The 25,140-nt window shown below is 34.0% G+C and overlaps 1 protein-coding gene across 7 annotated transcripts in view; it reads right to left on the reverse strand.

Annotated features, from left to right (window-relative positions):
- GRIK2 (glutamate ionotropic receptor kainate type subunit 2) overlaps positions 1-25,140 on the reverse strand; it is a 1,079,206-nt gene that overhangs the window by 259,057 nt on the left and 795,009 nt on the right. For all 7 annotated transcript variants that reach the window (XM_072831955.1, XM_072831953.1, XM_072831957.1 and 4 more), the window contains 2 exons: positions 12,408-12,551; positions 9,629-9,736 (listed from right to left, as the gene is read on the reverse strand). In XM_072831955.1, the coding sequence (XP_072688056.1) occupies positions 9,629-9,736; positions 12,408-12,551 (252 nt within the window). The remainder of the gene's footprint in view (positions 1-9,628; positions 9,737-12,407; positions 12,552-25,140) is intronic.

Here is a 25,140-nt window from a genome sequence, read left to right on the forward strand (position 1 = left end):
TAGTTAAGATATGGAAACAACGTAAGTGCCCAGCAACAGATGAATGGATAAGGAAGTGTGATAGATAGATAGATGATATAGATAGATAATACACATAATATTACACAGCCATAAAAAAGATATCTTGCCATTTGCAACAACATGGATGGATCTAGAAGGTATTATGATAAGTGAAATAAGTCAGATTGAAAAAGACAAATACCATATGATTTCACTCACATGTGGAATCTTAAAAACCAAATAAATGAATAAAGAAACAAAAGCAGAATAAGCCCTGTAAATATAGAGAACAAAATGATGGTTGTCAGAGGGAGGAGGAAGGGGGAATAGCAAAATGGGTGAAGGAGACCGGCAGATACAGGCTTCCAGTTATAGAATGAATCAGTCATGAGTATAAAAGGTGGAGAAAAGGGAGCCCTTGTCACTGTTGGTGGGAATGTAAATTGGTGCAGCAACTATGGAAAATGGTATGGAAGTTCCTCAAAAAATTAAAATAGAACTACCATAGCATCCAAAAATTCCATTTCTGGTTATTTGTCCAAAAATAGAAACAAAACCAAAATAACAAACACTAACCTGAGAAGATACATACACCCTCATGTTCACTACATTATTTACCCAAGATGTGAAAACAATCTCAGTGTCTATCGATGTATGAATAGATAAAGTAATTGTGGTATATATCTGTCGTGAGCAAAGAGCCTAAGTGATACTTTCCTAAAGGAGGTCTTCATGGTGATCACAAGAAACCACTCTGTATTAACTAGTATACCCATTCTCTCCAGACAGTTTACAAAGTCAGATTTCAAGCCTATGTGGAGTGATACAGAATAGTAAAAACAGAGTATTTTCAACACAGTAGTTGTTTTGCTAAATGTTGAAGGTAAATTAGAAACATTTTTCTCTTCACTTACTTCATCCCTTTCGATGTTGAATTTTTAAATGAAAAGTAGAGATAGTTTTTTGTATTACTGTCGTATAAAAGTACTGTCTAATAATAATTAATAGTTGTTCATTTCCATTGGGCTTCATATTAACAGATCACTTAGAAGGAATTAGCACTCAGTGATGCCCCAAACATAAACATGCACCATTTCATAGCAATGCCTACCTGCTTTCGGGTAGGGAGAATTCATAATAAAAAACAATTACCTGGGAACTGGGTTACCTTCATATATAAGTAATCTGGCCTGTGAGGACGACGCAGAAATCCCGTCAATTAATTACTTTCCTAAAACTAGCTATCCGTCAGTTTCCTAAGGATCTAGAATTTCACCATTTGAGAACTACAGTCTTAATATCAGGACAATAAATCAATAAATATATAATCATCTAACAGAAAAAGATAACTAATCCAAACATAAATTTTTCACCTTGAGGATTTTTATTTCTGTCTAAGGCAAAGTCAACCCTATTAAGAAAGAGTTAGAGACAGGTGGTAGTTTTAATTTTTTAAATAAAATTTAAATCAGTGAATTAACTCTTCTCAAATACAACACCGTGTAACATTCAATTAATTAAGGGCCATTTTTCCAAAATTAAAAATGTAGTTCAGATATTACTTTAAAATCAAAGCAATGCTTTAAAAATTATGTTTAGTGTACATGTTTAATTCAAATCCAGTAGTTTGAAAGAAAAAAAGTCAACACATGGTATTCTCTATTAGGACAAAATAAGAATTGTGTGCTTTCAAATGAAATAATCCCACTGATTTCCAAACATAAATGTCATCTGTAAAGAGTTTTCTTAAATAGTTTACCATTGTGAAGATTAAAAGTTATCAAGCAAAATTGTAACTATAAACATATTGAGACACAGCCCAAAAATGTCAGTACAGTTGTAAGACAGGGCATTTAATGAATTCTTTATAAGAGTTAGACAAATTAAATGGTTAACATCTCCAAAGAAAAACACTAGGCTTAGATCTGGAGGAGGATGCATTTTGCTTTTTAAGAAGCAAACAACACATTTCTGACTACTCAACATCACCATTAGCATTGCTTTCCTACAGAGAAGCAAAAGAAATCTCAGTTCCAGGGAGTTTGGGGTCATTGTTGTCATGGGGACCAGGATTACGTATCAAATGCCATCAAAGAGAAAAAGATCAAAAACTGCTATGTATTAGGTATCTAGAAATCTATCAAAGAAATAGTTCTCACCTATCTAGTGTGGATTTTCACACTTAGATAAATTTTGAAGACTGTAAATTCCATTCAAACACCTTTTTCCTAGGGAGTTAATGAGTACAGGATTCTACAGGCTAGAGAAAGGTCAATAGTAAAGACTTCTATAGAAATTACCACTTGTTCTAAAAATACATATGTTTTACAAAAACTTTTTCAAAAAGCAATTTGAAACATGTTCTTGTCCTGGAACATCTATGCCCATAAATTCAGGAAGGCAGGGTTTCATTACTAATTCTCACCCTCTGCATACATTATAAAAATATCTGAGTTTTACTAAGAAGCCTATGGATTACAGATACCAGTTTCTATTAGAGGGTCCAAAAGCAAGCAGGAAATATTCAGAAAAAAATGATGTAAAAAGTTGAAATGGGGGGATCCCTGGGTGGCTCAGTGGTTTGGCACCTGTCTTTGGCCCGGGGCGTGATTCTGGAGTCCCGGGATCGAGTTCCGCATCAGGCTCCCTGCATGGAGCCTGCTTCTCCTCTGTCTGTGTCTCTGCCTCTCTCTCTATCTGTGTCTGTCATGAATAAATAATTAAAAAAAAAAAACATGACAGGCCAAAATAAACATAAACAGATCTTGAATAAACATAAAAGGTCAGTAATTATTTTTAAAAAAAAGTTGAAATAAAGCTTCCTTAAAAGTAAAGTATGACAAAGTTATTACACTTTATAAAAGTTTACAAATTTGAATTTACAAATTATCTTGCTTATATATATAATATATATAATATAAATATATTTATATAATCTATAATTTATAAATATATAATATATAATTTATATATAATTTATATAATATATAAATACATAATATACATAAATACATATAAATATATTTATACATAAATATAAATATAAAATATATATATTTATATATATATATAAATTCTTAACTTTGTAGAAATTGGCAAACATATATTCCATAAAATGTGTTTTTGTATCCACTTTTCTTTTTCAAAGTTTTCCCTAAAGATGTAGAGGTTTGAATCTGATTGTATTATGAAAACATGCTGAGGCAAGCATTGTGTTATTGTTCATAGTCCTAAACACTTGCAAGCTTCTCAGTACCATCTCTGGCCAGAGAAATGTACCTGGTTTTTCCCGATTTTTTTTTTCAAAATTAATGTATTAAAACAAAAAGCCAGTTTCATAAGGATTAATTAAACACTTCCATTGAGGAGACAGAGAATTCTATTCTCCAAGTTCTATTTGAATAGGAATATCACATTAAAAAAACTATCAGCAAAAGAACCAAAAGAAATTAACTTTGATCCTAGAAAAAAGAAAAAATAGGAGAGGGACAACAAGAATGATTTTAATTTAATGCCTCTGCTTAAAAGCTAATATCCATTTGAAAAGAGATGTTTTTTGTTGTTTTTGTTTGTTTGGAAAACATATGACATACATGGTGGTTGCAAAGTACATTTGGTAAGAAAAATCATGTGGCAGAAATAAGTGATTTTATTATTTTATTTATTTTAAATTCAGGTAAAATTAATATATGGTGTTATATTAGTTTCAGCTCTATAAGTAATTTTATTATTGCATTACAGTTTAAAATATTCTTTTTTATATAAGTGGTAATTTTCTGCAAAATGGCCTCTAGATAACTCAACTTGCATTGGAAACGCACCATTATCATGGAGTGTCATCATCTCAATTCAAACATCTCCTGTAAAAGCTTCCAACTATTTTTCTTCTACACAGAATCCTTGTGAGTTATATTCTAAGTGTCTTCTCAATATTTCTTAACATCTTATGCCTTTTAATCAAGTGTTTACTTCCAACTGAAGCTGCTCTTTCCTAAACACATAGCTAAGCTTCAGAGTACTAGGTAAGATTAAACCATTTCCGGCAGTAAATCATATCCTAGCTACATATTGTTTTTATTTTTTTTAAGATTTTATTTATTTATTCATGAGAGACACAGAAGAGAAGGAGGCAGAAACATAGGCAGAGGAGAAGCAGGCTCCATGCAGAGAGTCCAATATGGGACTCGATCCCGGGACTCCAGGATCACGACCTGAGCAGAAGGTAGACGCTCAACTGCTGAGCTACCCAGGCATCTCCCTAGTTACATATTCAAAGAAAAGTAAAAACCAAAATAATTTCATTTTGTCAGTTACGAAGACATTTTTGTCTTCCTCATGTCAATTTTTCTTGACCATACCATTGTGCTATTTCTTCCTCTCCTTCCAAGTGACTTCAGTAATTCCATTGGCAGATTAAATACACAAATAGACAACAGTCTGACCATGTATGAAATAGAACTTGACCCAGAGCCTGTGGAGCAAACAATCTGGGAAGGCAAACCACCTCTGTGGCAATCTGCCCAAAGTGGTCAAGATCTGTTCAATAACCCCCAGCTTCCTTATCTTTTGCCAGCACCCCATGTTTCCTCATGTTAACAATCTCCAATCAGGGCACATCTGAAGCCTTTCCTTTTTTCCACTATGAAGCTTTTCCACTGACCTGCCTGCCTTTGCATTTCTGCCAAACACAAGTGCTACAGCAAGCTCTGAATAATAACTTGTTTGTTCTCATTTAAGTGGTCTTCGTTTATTCCCATACCGCAAATTGATATGATGGAAAACGGGAACTTTTATAAATAGAATATTATTTTTACTCTTTGATGTAGAATTGGGTTGTCAGGATTTAAAATGCATTATGTAAGGTACATAGTGCATCCTTGTAAGTTCAGACTTCAGTGTTGCCATCTTGTGCACTCTAAAATCCTGTGCCCCTTGAAGCATTGACTTACAACCCCAGCCCACCGACTAACTACTAGATTTCTCTGTTCTCATTGTGTAGGTATGGGGTAAATCTGGAAAAATTAAAGAAAAAAAATGTTGTGCCATAGGAAAATAAATTTGCACCAGACACTTACATAAGCATTCTATGTGGAGTTCTTATGATTCTTGTGGTGATTCTTCTTTCATTCAGTAGTCAATAAATACTTCGTGAGGATATACTTTGTGCCAGAGACTTTGCTAGGCCCCAAATATGTAAATAGTGGAACTGAGAGCATACATAATTACACACTGTGATAAGTGCCAGGAAGGAAAAGTACAGGGCACTATAAGAAAGTCAAATTTGGTTAGGCTTATGGGATGCCTATCTAAGGAAGAAAGACATTCTGACCCTCAGGATGAGTACGAGTGAGCCAGGCAAAGGGCTGGGGGTGGGTTTTCCAAGCTGGGAAAATTTCCCTGCCAAAGTAATAGAGAAAGCTTTATGTCTGTGAAAAAACAAAAAAAGCAAACAAACAAACAAACAAACAAAAAAAAACGAGCAAAAGCCAGTATAATTAATGCACAGAAAACACCTGAGATGGTAGTGAGAGCTGAGGGGGAAGGTAGGCAGTACTTTGTAAATCATATTTGGATTTTAATCAAAATACAGTGGGAATGAGTGAAAGGATTTAAACAGAGCAATAACATGGATCAATTTGCTTTCAAAGACACTGATCTGACTGCTGTCATATGGGGAATGAACTATAAGGGGAATAGAACAGAGAAGTCTATTTGGGTGCCAATATAGATGTCCAGGTGATAGGTACCTTGGCTATTATTGCAACAATGAATGTGGAGACAAATAGATGGATTCTAAACATATTTTGGAAGTAGAATATACAATATGGTCTTTGAACTGACCAGAAGAATTCAAGCTGGGAAAACTACTTATTATTTTCCTTTTCCTAGTTTTGAGTACTGAATACCAGGCTCTTAAAGAAAACAAACTGTCCTATTGCCTGAGGCAGACAATATCTGGAATGGCACCTAGTTTCCCCTCAGCCCCTTATTCTTCCTCCATTGCTCTAAAGAAGGCATTGCCATGGCATGGAGAGCTTGTTTGGACAGATGTGACCGGCTGTGTCTGCAGTATTAGTGACCCTTCTTGGACAAGCTAAGCAGGCTGTGTTCCAACCAAAGTTCCTGTCAAGATAGAATGGAAAAGATTCAATTTGATCTCTGGGCATTAAGTGGAAAAGATGTGTTCAGAGTCTCATTTCAACCCCAAACTCAGTTCTCTAAACATGTAAACAAGTCATCTTTCTTTTTAGCACTTATTACTTCCTAATCCTATATTGTACTTTCATGAGTCCATTTATAATTGGCAGGTTTCCTTCACCAGGATATAACCTTCATAAGGGCACAAAATAGAGGTTCACTCTATATTTGTTAAGAGGATCAAGTGAATAAATGAAGTGTACTAGACAAAGATGACCAAGATAAAGCCAGGAAAAGGCAGTAGGCATGAGGAGAAGAAATGGATAAAACTAGCATTTTACACTTTTTTTTTCATTTTCCTCACCCAGTCATGATAAAAATAGAATTGGGGATAACTAAATTCTTAGCCTTAACACCTATAAAGATTGTATTTCCAGGTTCTCTTAGAAGCCATGATATTCTCACGTTAGCCCTTAGCACCTTACATTTTTTGAGATGAGAAATTCGGCACAGAGAACTTGGGTGGAAGGGTGAAGTTCACACACTTGCGACAGAATTGTAATTGTGATTTAAGTCTCTAAGATCACTATCTGTTGAACCTTCCAAACTGTGAACTCTATCAAGGTAGGAACTCTGTCTTTACATCTATGGGTTTCAGGACAAAGCAAAAGAAAACTTGGCAAGACTCATTAGTCTTCATGAATTAGATACTGCTATTACCCCCAATGTAGTTGAAGACACTGTGTTTTAGAGAGGTTAATGAAGTTGTCCATAAATATTAAATGACAGAGCAAGGATTTGAGCCCAGTTCTGCCTAAATCTATACCTTGATCTCTTAACCATTCTACTAGATTTAAAAAATGAGTATATTTTGCTACCTAGTGGCACTTTATTCCTACTATTAAAAGTCAAGTCTGTCACAGACTTGCCAAAAAATTCTCATTATTCTTAAGATCTAACTAAACTAAATCCAACTGCTCTCTTTTATCTGATGACTTACGTGCTTTCTTCTTCTTTTTATTTTATTTATTTTTTATTTTTTATTTTTTTCAGATGGAGAGAGAGTGTGTGTATGCACCAAGGGGTGGGAGGAGTAAAGGAAGAGGGAAAGAGAGAATCTCAAGTAGACTTCCTGCCCAGTACAGAGACCAGTGTGGGGCTGCATCTCACAACCCCAAGGCCATAAACTGAGCTGAAATCAAGAGTCAGATACTTAGCTGACTGAGCCACCCGGATACCCCTTATGCACTGATTTTTGAAGATATTGAAAGCATTTGATTTGAACTTTTAATTCCACTTCTCTCTAATTTACCTTCACTCAACCTCAGTACTTTATGTGCCTCTTCAGATTTGTTCCAATTTCTTTCTAATGTTAATTTCCCCCACTGATTTCCTCACCAATCTTTGATTTATGCTTTTATCACTGGCTTCTCCTACTTTTATCACCTGGCTCCTCCATTACTCCTTAAAAGCATAATCCCAATAGTCAGCTATTCCTTGAATTAACAACACTGTTGAAGATTCAGCTACTGCCTCTGTCACTGTTTATGCATCTCTCACTTCCACTCAGAATAGTTTGAGATACATGGCTCCATATTAAAATTATTCCAAACTATAATATTTTTCTACACATCCCATAGGCCTCCAGGCTATTCCCTCTTTGAATTCATATTGTATACTAATACATTGCAAATATCTCAACATGGTGCTCACTTTATGACTTAAATCTAGCATTTTAGCTCTGTCTCCCACCTCTGTGTGAGTCTGTGTGTGTGTGTGTGTGTGTGTGTGTTAAATGATTAAATCAAATGCTATGCTGTCTTTCCCCATATTGTTATCTCTTTCTGCAATGACTCAATCTCTACCAATCAATAATTCCCCATTATTCAAAAGCTAGTTCTAAGTACCTCATATACGTGACTCTACTTAATTACATCCTTTGTCAGAAATATTCTTTTACTGCTCTTGTAAAGCGTGGAACAGTTTTCCATCATATTTATGTTCAAGTGAGTTATCACTGTATGTAAAAACCCCTTTATTTTAAAGATTTTGTGTAATTAATTTATCAAAACAAAATTTCAAATTTCAGAGAAGTGTACAAAATATTTTTGAAATATCAAGGCAATATGTATAATTCACATTGTTGTACCCTGTTTATCAGTCTGGCTGATCATCACACGTACGTGGTAAGCGTTATATTCAGGATCTTTCTATAATCCACATTATTGCCTAGAGAAAAGCTTCTCTAATGTTTTCCTTACAGGGACTATAGTAACAAGAAGGCATTGCCATTTCTTTGTTGGTGTGCTGAAATATAAAAAAAGCCAAAGCTCTTCCTAGTGACTTGTATACTTCAAAAAAAAAAAAAAAAAGACAGTATCTCCAGTAAATACTGGTATGAAACCTGTAAGATCTGACTAAACCCTACCATTATCAATACCAGTCTTGGGTATAGAATAATATTCTCATCATGGGAGCAAAGCAGTTAGGAAGTGACTGACTCATGAATATTTGGTTTGCAGTTTATTATGAAAGATTCTTGACTTTGCATGGTCTTTCAAAAGGTACAATCTGAAACTCTCAGTGAGAGAAGGTAATATTCCTGTCAAAGTTAGTCATCAGTTGGTCATGCTGTATTTCTCCCTATCTTGGTAACATTATCAAAAATTGCATGTTTTCTCTCTCCAGAATAATTTGAATCAACATTCAAATATGCTATTGTCTCTTAGGTTAAAGTCCTCTTCTTATGACTCAAGTTTCCATTTATAAATAATGTTCCATGTTTAATTGCTAGATGAAATATAAGACACCTTACTATCTTTAAAACAATACTATTTCAGGCAAATATAAATTTTTCTTAAGTTCTTATCAAAATATCTTAATACATTTTTAATGAGTCTACCAGGAAAAATATATAAATGCATATATTACAAATATAAACAAACTTACACTAAAGTATTTTTAAAGTAAGCATACACCCAAATTCTATAATCTTTGTCTGTACTTTACCTTAGAAATATAATCAAATAAGATAGATGAGTGTAATATATTTATGTTCATACCTAATTTACTTTGCATACATTAAGTCAGATATTTCACTTGACTATGACCCAGCAATAGAAATATGCTTCTGTATTTAATCCTTTTTTTATGACCTGCTCCAAATAGGAAAGTCTATGCAAACAGAAGTATAAATACTTTTAATTACTATATTAAATCTTAAAGCTAATAAAAATTATATGCATTTCAAAGTATAAGAAAAATTTGATGAGAAAATAAAATATTTAGTTGTCTTAAGACACTTTTTATCCTTGAATACTAATTCTCAATTATTATATTCAATATAATGAATCGAATATGTATTTTTAAGAGTTATTCGATAAAGTCAAATGCCCATGAAATGTGACTACAAAAGGGAATATTTCCCTATTCCTTCATTAGGATTTTTTTCACTTAATAATAAAGTAAATAGGTTGAATGACTCAAGTACCTTTTCCAAACCTTCTTCCTTGAGGCTGATCACATCCAAATCAAAATCTGTTCGTAAGCCATTGGTTTTGTTGAAAGTTATTCTGCCTGTGAGACCTTCCCAGTGTGCCTGTAGGAAACGAACAAACAAATAAATAAATACAATGGGTTAACATATAAGTAAAGGAAGATAAAACATTTTTTCACACAAAAAAATAGGAAACACTATTTTCATTACTTCTCATAAATTGGTATCACTACTGATTTTTAAAACATTATTTTCCTCTTATGAGCTTTGGAGGATTTTTGTCTACAGACACTGTTTTAGTCCCAGTATAAAACCTATTATAAATTTTTCATTTTAAATAATGATTTTCTGTGTATAACTTTTTATGAGAGATTTGAAGATTGTTCTAACTAGCAAACCTCCTTTGGCAAACTGAGAATAATTTTGTCACTTATTATAATACATGAGATAGTGAATATCTCACTGGAGACTCCAAATAGAATTACTGTTATAAAGTACCACTCCTAAATTCATACTAATATGAACATAAGCTTATTTTATTACAGAGAAAGAAACTGAATTTAGGAAAACCTATGTTATACAACTTCAATTATACACTTTCCTCTTAGAATAATTAACTTATTACTTTATTTTTCCCTTAAGCAAGACCGGGAGAAATATATCAAAATTACTTCATGTCAAGCTATACTTCCTGTAAAAGAGGCCTTTCACATAGAAGGAAGTGAAAATATAATAATCTAATTACATAATGGGTTCAGTCCATCACAGGTGAGCAAATTTCCGAATTTTTTTTAATAAAAAGTTTTCTCATTCTGCTGGCTATATACAAAAAATAATGTTTTCCATTATTTGCCATTTGGAAGTAGCTTGGAAAAATATTTACATGTGAAAATTCTAAGTAGTGTAACATATACTCACAGCTATTAATGTTTGAAAGAATATATACCAAGATCCAAAGAAATAAAACCAAATAGGTTATAGGTAACATTTCAAGAAGGGATACAAATGGTATCATTATTACTACATTTCTTAGCCTCCATGTATTTCTATAGTTATGTATAGGGATTCTAAAACAGTTCTAGGCTAAAAAATTGCAAATAAAACAGAAACAGTTATAATACTTATCTATATACATATTTTAAGACTTCATCACTGAGTTGAAATACTTGTTAAGTGGTTTCCAATATGGAAGAAAAAATATTTTTAACCCAACATTCCCCAAAGAAAATAATTTTAGGTGATTAACAAAAATGCATACTAGTACAAAAATAGACAATGCGATTAACAAGTACAGAAATAAAACTAAAAAATAGTTTAAAAAAATGATCTGAGGTAAAGGCAGCATAAAGAAATGTTCATCAGGTAAGAATGCGTAACTAATAAAATGCAACCACAAATTTAATTCTGAACTTCCTAGCAACCAAAGCAATGAAGAAAATGTGATAGAAACACAATGTACAGGGCCCATAATTTAAGACCTACCAACTGCCCAGGAGAAGCTCAGCTTTTCCTGACACTGAATTCTGAGAAGAATGTCTCCCGTTGGTCCTCATAAAGAGGAGCACTGTGTGATGTAATGGACTAGGTCCTCGACAACACCTTACAATCAATACAATAGTGAGTTTCACACAACTGTTTCTTATAGGACAGTTTGACACACACCTCAATATTCAGATGCTGCATCCAGAATGCAATTCTTTAACCAACAAACCTATGCACTATGTTTGCAGCTCTTGGACGCTTAGTTTTAAAGCAGACATAAATGTAGAATGTGAAGTAAATAAATTAACTACATATGTTTCAGATGTGTTGTTTCACCTATCTGAGAATACATTAAAAATTACGTGTGGAAAATTCATGGGTATTCTTTGCCAAGAACCTGGAGATTCTTAATTATGACCCTATTTTCACTTTTCTTTTCAAGATGAATAATTTATTATATGATGAATTGATGATTTCTTTAAAGCCATTAAGGAAAATTTCGTATGGTAATAATCCCTGTGATTTTCCTAACAAATATTAAATTTTCATAGTTAACACTTTCATATAAAAACTGCTGTTATAATCAAATGAAATGTGTCCTAAGCTGACAGAGGGATTTCCTTCATGATAGGATAACTGGAAATAGTGTGTGTGCATTTGTGAGTGTGATGTTTAGAATTTTACCCTTTTTCCCTCACTATGGGCATTCTTGGTCTATAACCATAACTGCTCTAATCAGAAATGATATATGGCCATAAGAATGACTGCATTATCAATATGAAGTAAACTGCACTTCTCTGAATCCAGGTAATTCTGTTTTATGTTAACTGCTAACATACTTAAAATAACTAGACATTATATTTAGGAACCACAGATCTAAATAACAATTCTTGTAAGACATGTAATTTAGTGGGGTGCAAATGGCATTCATGTTAAAAGTGGTTGCCTAAAATATAGGCATTCTTTACACTGCATCTCCACTTAAATGAAAAGTAATACACATAAAGATTCAGGAAGGTGAAAACTAACAATGTCGTAAATCATAAGTCAGAGATTTTCATCTGTTTACTAAACGCAATCAGATATTTTGAAAGATATCTGTTTATTTGTCATGCAATCCCCCCCCCTTTTGTTCCACATCATTTAGTAAAAATGTTAATTTTGCTTGTATGGAGGAAATTTAATTCAAAAGATAAAAATAAAAGGTCACCTGTTAGGAAAACTGAAATAATCTCAATTCATTCACCTTGAGGACAAAAGAGACCAGGCATATGTGCTTCTCCTGACATACCTCTTTAATTAGGCTCATAAAACGGGTCCCGAAGCGCCAGGGTTTGTGTCTATTACACTGTAAGGAACTGACTGTCATCTGGGGAAACTGTTGGACGCCCACAGACACCACGTGCACGGCATCATACATTAGAGCAGCATCAGTCTGAAAGCCAAGAAAAAGGAAATATGGAGTCAATACAACAAGTGAAACCCATAGTAGGAGGTTTTGAAAGGGAGAAAGAAGGAAGGAGTGAGAGAAATATACACTCATTTTATTTTCATGTAGGTATTTCTGATGCTTTGTTTCTCTTAAATAAGATACTGTGATCAAATTACTACCTCAACTCTATTAGAATATTGGACCTACCCCCATCTCCCAAAGTAATAATCCAATTTCATATTGTCCTAGTATCCTTGTTGAAGTAGGAAATGTGTGAAGACATTCATTGTTTCATTTTTTTGTCATCTCCTCTGGCTCTATTTGATTGTCTCACTACACAATATGCACACACACATATGCACACACACACAGGATAAGTGCAATTGGGAACATTTAGAATGGTTACATAAATTACACATTGCATATAAAAGTAAATAAACAATTTCCTTATACAGGAAGAACAAGAGATTTGAAAGGAGATTCACCTAAAAGGCTTAGATATAATCCACAATCTTTTTTCTTCAACTTAATTTTTCAAAAGGTTCAATCTCAGAAATGATGCTACAGTTTTGAATCTCCATACATGTATTAATCCCTTTTTAAGAAACTAAGCTTAGTCCCCTGTACTGTTTTCTTTTCCCCAAATTTCCATATGAATAAAGGTTCATTTTGTCTTCTCAAGTAAAACAAATATGAATTCTACTGTGTTTGCACCTGCTCAAAATGACTGACCACTTTAGAAGTTGATGATAAAAAATAAAATGTTTATAAGTCATAACCAACCAGAGGCTCAGTGACTGTCAACTGCTGTGTTAAATGGACCCTCACATTGTGTGTGACGGATCGATGCCAGGCTCACTACCTACAGAAGAGGACCACACCGACAGTACTGCTAGCAATGAACTTTGGGCCATCTGCTTGGCATGCTTCGGAATAAAAGCATATATTTCCTCTTCTCATTCACACAATTAGTGAGCTGTGAAATGAATTCCAAAATGAATAGGAACCCTGTAGATTATAGCGTTTGCCACAATACAATACAAAATGAGTACACACAGTAGCTTTCATGCAAATGGATCCTAAGGAGCTTTACCACAGAAAATGGAAGGCAGCTAAAGAGCACAATGCAATGACGGAACATAATAATAATGCCATTTTATAGTTCATAAATCTTTGGGGAATATAGCTCAGATTCATAACCTTCATTTTGTAAATACCAGCTGACTACTTTCTCATATGCTGATGGCTGCATAGTGGAACTGGAATCACAGAGTTGATACAGGCAGGCATCATGAGCCTGAGGATTAGACTATTTGTCTTTGGCCTGAAGTAACATCAGAGGACATACCTTATATGCCACACAGGTGGTCGTAAAAACAGTTACCAAGATATGAAAGACACGTTTGATTTCAAAACAAAATGAATTTTTTAAAAAATCACTGTTAACAAAGGTATAGAGCAATGAACACTCACACACTACTCGAGGGAAGATAAAGGGCAATTTTGCAATTTGCAGCACAAAAGAGCCTTAAAAACATCCATGTGCTTTTTAACCTAGTAATTTCTTTCTGAAATTTGCCCTAAGCAAATCAGAGAGAAGAACAAAAGCTACATACATGACTTATTTTTAAAAAAATACTGAATGTTCAAACCTAAGGAGACACAATAAAATCACAATGATATTTTTTACATAACTTCTAAAAACCACGTTTTGAAAAATACTCAGATGAGAAACTGCATGTGATATGAGGTTAAGTGTAAAAATAGGTTATACAGAGCTGTATGTCCAGCATAAGCCATTATATATCTTTATAGGTACTTCATATGTGCTACTTAATTTATTTAATTCTCACAATAATGGTTTAATAAAAGCACTACTAATGTTCCCATTTTACAAATGATGAAACCAAGTTTGAGAGATGTTAAGTAACTAAGCCAAGCCACAGTTAACAGGTGGAGAGGCCTTAGACTCAAACAGCCTCTCTGCTCAGAGCTAGTATTCTTAAGCACAATATTAGATGTTATATCAACAACAGCACGATTCTTCTTTCAAAAAGAAGAAAATATCCTAAAATGAAACCAGTGATTATACTTGAAAGTTAATAATTATGGAATTTAATTTTTTCTTTTTATTTTCTATAGTTTCTTTAAAACTTTGCTAAATGTCATTCAATAATTCTCAAGATGAAAATTTTTATCTATTTCCACAAAATAACTAAAATAATATAAATATGATATTAGTACTACCCTGCCATGATTTACTGAATTGCATGGTCTTATATGACTTATATGAAAATCCTAGAATAGTATCTTACTTAAAATGACAATACTAAGAAAGAATCTTGCCAAATTAAGAGTTTGAAAAATTGTTTTTGGTATATAGTTTCAGCATCAAGATCAGAGGACACACTAGTTGATAATAAAACAAAACTATTTGAGATCTGTAATCTTACATGAAATTATAAAAGAAAGATAATATTTATTAAATAGAAGATAAATACTAGAGAAAAAGTATTGTAAGTCATTAAAAAGTTGCTGATCACATTACTTCCTGAACTTCCAGTTTAAAATATGTTGCTTTATGAAAAGTGATACAGAGAACTTCTGAAACTACTCTCTGATAATTTCATCAGTTTAGAGTGTTATCTTTGTCCTACTTTTAGACTAGTTGTTCCATGTAATAATATGGAGTTATTTACCATTAAAACGTGCTATCCTGTCGGACTCAGCTTTACTATCTTCTTTGCAAACTATACACAAGCAAATTCTTTCACCTTTGAAGAGTTGTGAGAAAACTGATGTTTCAAAAATGTTTTTCTTATTTTCACAAGAATGCATATGCTTGGGAATCCCTGGGTGGCTCAGTGGTTTAGCGCCTGCCTTCGGCCCAGGGCATGATCCTGGGGTCCCGGGATCAAGTCCCACATCGGGTTCCCTGCATGAAGCCTGCTTCTCCCTCTGTGTCTCTGCCTCTCTGTGTGTGTCTCTCACAAATAAATAAATAAAATCTTTAAAAAAAAAAAGAAGGCATATGCTTGAAAGTCTGTCTTATACTACTAATAGTATTAGCTAACACTCATTTAGTATTTACTATGTATGAATCATTATCTTTAAATCATCCCCTTCAAATTCTTGTAACCATTATCCAGTTGGAAATCACTGAGTTGGTACCAGGTAGAAAATTGAGTCAGAGAATAGGTAAGTAACTGGCCTAAGCTCCTAGCATGTAGAGGTGGGACTGGATTTGAATCCAGACAATGTATCAGTTCACATCTTTCTCTCTGCTTTTTTGCTCAGAGCTCTACATTTAATAAAACAAAATAGTTTAAATGATTTTAAAGTTACGAAATACAAGAAATGTTGATGAGTACTTGAATGTATTAATCTACCTCATTTTTTTGATAAGTAGTAAATACATACCAAAAATTGGACTACATAGTAAGGAAATGTATAGATTGTGGAGAATGGACAAATATAAATTCAGAAAAAAATACATCTATGTATGAGATTGTGTCAATAATAGGTTAGGAAGTTAGGAACACTAACCTCGAATGATTTCATGAAAGAAGTAGATTTCTTCTATGCAGTGGCTGCTCAGGGGGTTCTCAAAAGGAAAAGGTCTTAGGAGTGTCTTTCAAGATCAGGCTTAAGGGGCATCTCTTACTCCCAACCCTAAACTGTAAAGATTGATTCAGCTGCTCTTGCTAAGTCTTCCACCCTCTCATATTGACTTTATAGTCCCTCGCCTTGACTTTCCTCTTGATGGAAAATAGGAGGGAAAAAAAGGGAGGGGTGGAAGAGAAGAGGAAACAAGTAGAAGAGGCATACAGGTTAACTGCTTAATCATTTTTATAATATTATTATTACTATCAAATTATATTGCATGCTTACAGAATACTACACAACTGAGTCAGTTTCTTTACCTGCGTTGTATCATTTAATTCTACCAAGACCATATGTTTTAGGTGATATTACTATTATGGTTTTAGAAAGAAGGAAACTGAAGCTTAGCAAGGTCAAAGTAATTTTCTCAAGGTCTCATCACCTTGAAAAAGAAGACTCAGAAAACAAGATTCAGGCAGAGCTTGGCTCTTTGAATTACTACCCAAACTATCATAACAAGTCTCTGGCAGAAATAAGACTTAGAAACAAGACTCAGGCAAGCCCTAATTCTTACACTCACTGTCTGAACTATCATACCCAACTACCTCTCTTAAGCCTATTCCTTTTTTTTTTTTTTAAGATTTTACCTATTTATTCATGAGAGACACAGAGAGAGGGGCAGAGACACAGGCAGAGGGAGAAACAGGCTCCATGCAGGGAGCCTGATGTGGGACTCGATCCCCGGTCTCCAGGATCATACCCTGGGCTGAAGGCGGCGCTAAACCGCTGAGCCACCCGGGCTGCCGTCTTAAGCCTATTCGTACCACAACTATGAAAGGCAATAGAGGATAAAGTGATAGCATCAGGTCTCCTATCTTTGGAGGCTCTGCTGAACACCAGACAATTATGTCCTTAGGTCCCAAAGAGAGTATGTTTCTGAGCTCAGATGCAAACAAATGTTCCTTTGGCTCCCAAGTAAGATTTTTTTTTTTCTTTTACAGCATAGCTGCCTCCAAAGAAAGCTTCAGGATTAAACATAACTGCAATTTAACCTATTAAATTAAAAATGAACATGTATACAATTTGGTTATTAAAATCCAGAGGAAGGAGTTAGATACACTTGTAGTCATTCACATCCTAAACTACAAAGACAAAAGCTAAGCAGAGAAAAGAAAATCAGCAATGAAGATAAAATAGTCTGTCCTCTTTTCTCTTTTAAGAATAATTACTCGCTATATATAAATGGATCTCACTTATCGGAAAGCTAAACTATCTCTTCACCCTGGGAATACAGGGCAAAGCGCAGAGTAGGTAGGTACAACAGATCTAAGAAATCCTATGCTTCACTGTTAGCTCAAGTGTCTATCGATAGTAGTAATAGGAGCACACTTGAGACACTTCATCGGACCACCCTGCAGTTGGGACTTTATTTTTCCTTCCAAAATAAGTTAGTTAACCTACAAAGAACGTCTGTCAGCCAAAAACTTGCTTTGCAAATCTTTAAAATTGTGCGATGTAGTCTTACATATTTCAATAAAACTGTAGTGATCTAAATGGGTGGTTTGAAAAGATCTTAAGAAGTACCTCCGCATACATTTTAAATATGCAATAACCATCTCACTAATTCATTGCCTGGTTTATCTTAAATCTAGTCTAATTACTTTCAGGCATGGAGTGTGTATGGGGAATGCAGGTGAAAGAGTGACAAGTGGCTAATTTTTATGGCTGAGCTATTGCCACAGAAATTGGTTTAGTCACCCAGTATGATTCCATCTATCTCAAGTAACCTCAAGCCTGATGAGATGGTTCAAGCATTGAAAGAACAGATTATATTTCTTTTATGCTCTGGAAAAGTCCACTATGCATTTTTAAATAATAGCAGAATCAGAGGAATTAGACACTCTCCAAAGTTTCACATAACAAAAATTACCATTGTTTGATATTTTTTATTTTATATGTATAATTGAAACATTTCCCAATATATATAAAAGCAGGAATAATCATAGATTCTGTGAAAGGTCAAAACATTTCTATATATTTAGATTTCATTTACAGAAGCATTTAGTACTAAGCAGTTTTACCAAGCATGTTCATGTTGACTGCATGTGTTATTTCTGTTTTTGATCACTATAATCACCATCATTAAACATCTCCTTTGTAAAGTTCTGAGAGAGATAGGAGTTACAAAAATTTAAACAGAGCTTTTATTTATATGAAGCAAATAGCTAGAAATGAACAATTCTGAACTACATATAAACATATGAAGGAATATTGGTACATAGAATCTCTCAGAAATACTAAAGATCTCTCAGGAAAAAAAAAAGCTATCCAAAGTATTTATTTTTCTTTCCAATGAGAAGAGCGTTTCTCTTCTCAGGTAGTGTGGGTTTTGGGTACCTCCCACTGAATTTTCACTCGGGGAACATGGCACATAACTTTTGCAATTTATTTTTTCTATTATGCCAAGAAGAGTTACATTTGTGACAGTGTCATTCTGCTTAAGCCCTTTTTCCATTTTGGGCTCTTGGTCTGGGTTCCAAATACACACAAGGTTGTATGTAATGACTAACATTTAAATGTAATCACTCTTAAGAGTGATGTGATATATGTTTGAATCTTGATTTAGTGATAATCTCATGGGTACAAATGTATGTCAAAACTCATAAAATTGTAAAATTTAAATATGGAAAGATTATAGTATGTCAATTTTACTCCAGCACAGCTATCTAAAATTAAAGAGTGATCGTGCATTTTTTGGAAAGATAGTTCTTAGATTTCATTTTATTCTAGAAATATCTAGAATCCTCCCAAACTAAGCATCACTGATCTGTATCTTCTTTCTTCATTGCACATTCTAGTTTTAATAAAACTGTTTATGCTTCCTCACTCTTTTTCTTTCCTACTAGACCATTAGCAACTTTAGGGTAATAACCATGCTTATCTTTGTAATGTCCTGCACAGTACTCCATACATTGCCATGCCCATAGTATGTGTACAAAAGCATTTTTCAATAAATTGACAAATTCAACCCAAAAGTTCATTGGAATTGTAAAAGAAACAGGTATTAGGAAGCTCTGAATAACAATCACACTTTGCCACCTAGCTAGAATGTATTACCTCCCAGAGGTACAGTGAACCAAATCTGCCAGCAGCTCAGACCTGGGAGGAATGTGAGTGCAGCCTCTGTCCCGCTTCTAAATGAATTTATAGTAACAGATCCGTGAACACATTTATCTTTCCATTAAATAAGTGCAGGCAGGTCCCCTCTGAGATCTGAACGCTAGCTGGCAGGTGGCAGATCCATTCTGGAATTCCTATGTCTCAGATTTTGCTCATTTCTGAATTCCCATCTGAAGTATAGTACACAGCACAAAGAGCAGCATGTCTAACTAATGGAATTTAACCTTATGAATTCTGGCTCTTTCATTGACTTGATCCTTTACCTAAAACAAATAATGAAAAAAATTAAATCCCCTTTGCCTTGTTTCCACATTTTGTAATTGAACATAAAAAATGATGATCCGCCCTACGTTGTCCTTGTTAGGAAAATCACTTTTAAAAACCAGAGAGTTCCAGGAGAAAAACAGTTACAAATATTATTCTTCAATTAAAAAGGTATGGATATTAAGGGCAGTGGGGAAAGGGTAGATTCTGACCTCTGGAGCTCCCTTGTGCAATCAGCACAAGCCTAAATGGGACAGAGAATCATCCACCCCTTTGAGCAAGGGTGAGGATCACACATGGAAGGCAGGCTGGTGTTCACTCATTCAGCTGGCACATTACACCCAGCACTCTGCCCGGCTCAGAGCAGGTGCGCAGTGGCTGCTAACTGAACTGAGGGGACTAAAGAAGAAATGCCCTCAGACCCAGTCGGGAGCCAATTGTCAGAGACAATTCTCCCAGTTACACTGCAGCTGCCATCATGCTTTCTCTGTTGCCGGCTCTTTGTACTACTCTGAAACAGAGTTCTTTACCAGCAGCTGCGTGGACCGCACAGACTGCATGAGATAATACATTAAAGCAGTGTGCACAGTCTCTGGCACATGGTGCATAGGCAGGTGTTAGGCGATGAGGATGATGATCACCAGAAGAGCGGTAATCTCTTCAAGATGGATATGATCCAAAACAAGGAACTGGTTTAGAAAGTATAATGTTTCAACCCTTCTGTACCCACTGTTACCCTAAATGAGGGAACAGAATTCATGCTGTTCAAGAAGGCAGACCAAGTTCTGAAAGGGAAAGGAGCAAGAAGGAGATTATCATACAACAACAACGTGATCCCTATACAATGTGATGTGTATACAATGCCACGATTCAAAGCTAAAAAACAAAACAAACAAAAAACTATAAAAAAGGGACGCCTGGGTGGCTCAGAGGTTGAGGGTCTGCCTTTGGCTCAGGGAGTGATCCTGGAGTCCCAAGATCCAGTCCCACATCAGGTTCCCTGCAGGGAGTCTGCTTCTCCCTCCGCCTATGTCACTGCCTCTCTCCTATGTCTCTCATGAATAAATAAATAAAATATTTTTTTAAAAAACTATTTAAAAGCTCTACATATACACATGTTACCTGACAAATTTAGAATTTAAGAATAAATATAAGGAATTTAAGACTAGATATATTAGAATATATAGAAATAGAGAAATATAATAGAATTTAAGAATAAATATAAATGGCAATGTATTATAGTATCTTGTATTTATTAGTAAAGGAAGGGCTAATGTTGGACAGATATACTGCAGATAAATCTGCCTTGTATTTTTTCTTGTTTTCAGGTTCTTCATCAGTAAGAAGAGGGGCTGGAACCACTTGGATTTTAAGGTGTTTTGTGGTTTACATTAATATTCCTAGGAAACTTAGATTTCACTCCAATTTTATTTTGGCCTTTGTAATACAATCATAATCTTAATTTATCTATCTTCTTCCCATAATTCTGTATGCTTTATGTGCTTGTTTGATAAACTTTAGTATCAACATTTCGTATGAATTAATAAATAAGGGAAATCAAAAGTCACTTTTTTTATCCATTGTCTGTGTTCCATACTCTACCCAATTACTGTATGGCCCAATAGAATCTTCTAATACTTGTATTATATTTTATTTGTTGTTTTAACTTCATTGCTAAAGTATCCATCCATCTTAAAACCCACCCTGGCTTCCCAGTACTCTGCAGAGGAAAACTAAAACCCTTTGTCTCTGATCCAAATTCATTCACTAAGATCCCAAGATTTTATCTTCTTTTGTGTCCTCTTACACAGTAAAAATATGGATATGCCTATACTTTACATTTTTTAGCTGACCAGAGAGATTCCTCTATTGTAGATTATTTGAAAAGGAGATGTCAAAAACTGCATGATGAAAGATCTTTAAAATGAATATGAATTTTTGTAGCTACCTGTATGGCATTCAGCACCCATGAAAGCTAAAAAGGAGAAGATATAAAAAAGGAGAAGATATAAAAAAGAAAAGGGAAAAGAACAGAATGGGTCTCAGCTTCACCATCAAATTGATGAGTTAGAGAATTCAAGTTTCAGCAATCTTCTGAAGATGAAGTGAAGAAGAAAGCACTGGGTGATAGTGTTGCTGAGATTCAGAAAGAAATGGGTCTGGGCCAGGATTAATTCCATGAGTAATTAACAGATTGATTTGTTTGATGTCCTTGTGAATTTGTGAATTTGAATAAATATCTATGTCTCTTCAAACCAATGCTCTCTGGCTTAAGCTAAAAGCTACCCCAAAGAGGTAGTTAGTTAACCTATTTTGAATAGCAACTAGTAAAATACAATCTAAAATGTGATCTATGCTAATTTTGACAGTAAGAGTTTTCATTGGCCTTTTATGTTTATATTATTCAATTTTAGGTTTTTAATTTTGTAAGAACCCTTGCTAAATGACATTTTTTTAATAACACTCAACAAAATAATTTTACAAATGATAATATTTTCCTGTAAGCTTTTAGAGTGTTATATGGTCTGAAATTCAGTCCATGGAATTTTAACAATTGTGAAAGCTTTAGGAGATAACTATTTTGCATTATTTCCAAGAATTACGTATTTACCATGAATATTTCTACATAATTTCCTTTCTTTCCTACATATATCTTTAAAATGCACCATTTCCCAAGCAGAAAATCCTATTTGTTTTTACTACCACACTTACTAAATTCCTTTGAACATCTATATACAAATTCCAGAATGTTTAGATGTTTCTCAAACACCATGTAGAGAAACTCTCCACTTCTTAAATATAAATGATTAGAGGAATCTGTGAAGCAGGTTAGAAAATGCCAACAGGTTTTCAATTAAAAGTTTCATTTAACTAATGTAATTATTCTTAGCTAATTAAATTTTTTCAACTAAGATCAGTCCTTTGAGATATCTCATTCTCTTTTAAAATGTTCCATGAAGCTCTTACTAACGTCCATGAAGAATGCTGTATTGATGGGATTGTTAATGAACTCTCTAGCAACAATGCACTAGCCTTAATAATTTAGGCCCTGTTAAATCTCGGCTGCTTTTTACTACATTTGGAACTACTATTGATCTAGAGAAGAGTCAATATCAAGTGGAAGTATCCTTTGTCCTTCCAGCAAGGCTCCAATATATCCAATTATTTTGATATTTGGACTCAAATTGGCTTCTTGTACTTAAAAATTTATATTCATCAATATTGTTTATATTTTCTCTTTTTGATATAATAAATTAAAATTGATTTCCTTGTTGTTAACAAACTGATTATTTCTAAATTGAGATCTAGAAATAAGAAAACCAAAAATACACCAGAAATTTGGGTTCATGAGTTTAAATGTTCATGTGAATACTAATTCCAAATGCCTATAAAAATTGAGGACCATGGGGATCCCTGGGTGGCTCAGCAGTTTGGCGCCTGCCTTCCGCCCAGGGCGTGATCCTGTGGTCCCGGGATCAAGTCCCGCATCAGGCTCCCTGCATGGAGCCTGCTTCTCCCTCTGCCTGTGTCTCTGTCTCTCTCTCTCTCTCTCTCTGTGTGTCTCTCATTATACATAAATAAAATATTTTTTAAAAAATTGAGAACCTAAAACTTCATATATCATTTACCCAAGCCAAAAGTCAAATTAGATCTATTTTAAGCATGACTTGAAGAATAGTGAAGAAATTAATGAAGACATTTCTGGAAAAATAAAACAATAAATATGGAAATAAATCATATTAATATATATACTTTATAACTTCTCATGTTCTTATTGAGTTTTTTTTGTATTGTTCTTATTACTCTATAAAAAATTGTAACAGTTACTATTCATAGAAATGTGAAAAAATAAAATTTTCATAGAAAGCTAATGGGACTTAGTGCCTAATTTTGTTACATTAGTCATTATGGGAAGTCATCTTATCTTTCTTAGCATAATTTCCTCATCTTTAAAATAAATATAATAGTAATCTACCTCATAGAGTTGTAAGGATAGAATTGGATAAATTTACAAAAGTGTGAACTATAAAGCTTTTTATGTCATAATTTATAGGGAAGAGTGAGACTCCCAAGTATGTTAGCGATTCATAATATGAATTTAGATGAGACAAAATCATTAAGGAAAATAATAGGGACTGATTTGCATACTCATATTTTGCAGTGTATCGTAGGTCCCTAATTTGAAGACTTCCCATCTCTTCACCATTTTAGTTAACATGATTATTTTCTACATTGAAAATACATTGATTTAAATAATTATTATTTTAGTACCATGAAGAAATGCCTTTGTTTACTTATTCTTAGGTCTCTTGAATCTATTTTCCCCTATGAACATATACTCTCCTAATTGTCTTTTTTCATTTGTCTCTAAGTGATTTAGAGTTTGATTCACTCATTCATTCAACAGCATTGATTAATGTTATTATCGCATTACAGACATCGAACACAATTATAAGCCTGAGCAATAAAACTGAGAAATCAAAGATAATTTAGATCTTTGAGATATTCATAGTAGGTGAGTGGAACAAACAAGTAGACCAAAATTTTTAATAATTCTCTTTGCAGACCAGTATGGGGGTATCTAGTTTTGTCTGCAATAGTACCTACTATCTTAGAAAGTAGTCATTGTTTGAAAGAGTTCTCTATTAACATCCATAGCTTCAAAAAACAAAGCAGTGGGAAAAAGCTAAGAAAACAAAAGTTGGAAAGAATGGTGGAATCAAGGGAAAAGGTCAATCAGAATTCTCACAAGGTTTTTTTAAGATTATACTTTGTTCACATTCTGAAATTCCTAACATCTCCTTTCAGACATTAGAATATGCTTGTTTTTTTATAGGATAAATATTAAAAGATTTCCCTAACATTGAGTCTTTATATATCATGTCAAATTAGGACTCATCTAAGTGGAAGACTAAAAGAATAACATGGAACTGAAGACCAAAAATAAGATTCTGATTAAGTTATGTGAAATTTGATGAAATCTATTGTTTTGCCTCCTCAACATCTCTTCTTTTGAAGCAGAACCTCTTCCCCTGGAGTCCATTCCTTGCCCCAATATCTTAGCTTCAGGTGTTCCAGACCTGGTAACAACCACTGCTTCAGGCACAGGTAAGTGACAAGGCTTTTTAAGGGAGCCATTTGGGAAAAAGGTGCATTCTTTGCCCTGGAGTTCTGTACCGGTGGTATAAACCTTGATGCCGTCTCTGCACTGTTGTCTGAGAATGAAGCCAATATTAATTAAAGAGGAGGTGAGAAATGTAGAGGAATCTATTTATAACTTTCTTTGTATACCTGAATCCAAAGATATCTGAAGACAGATTATCCTGTACATTACAAGCTAAAAGGCCAGTGTGCTTTCTCTTTGCTATTAACTAAAAAGAGTTTTAGACAACTGGAATTGAAAGAATCATGAGTAATATAGCCTTAGGCTTTGGTTTGCCTCAGGGCAAAATGAGGCTATTATTTTTTACTTCCTCATGGACCTGGGATATACATCAAAAAAATAAGAAAATGGAGGTAAAAAGCATGCAATATACAATTATAC

The sequence above is a fragment of the Canis lupus genome, chromosome 7 (assembly GCF_048164855.1).
Source record: "Canis lupus baileyi chromosome 7, mCanLup2.hap1, whole genome shotgun sequence".
In the NCBI taxonomy this organism is placed as follows: domain Eukaryota; kingdom Metazoa; phylum Chordata; class Mammalia; order Carnivora; family Canidae; genus Canis; species Canis lupus.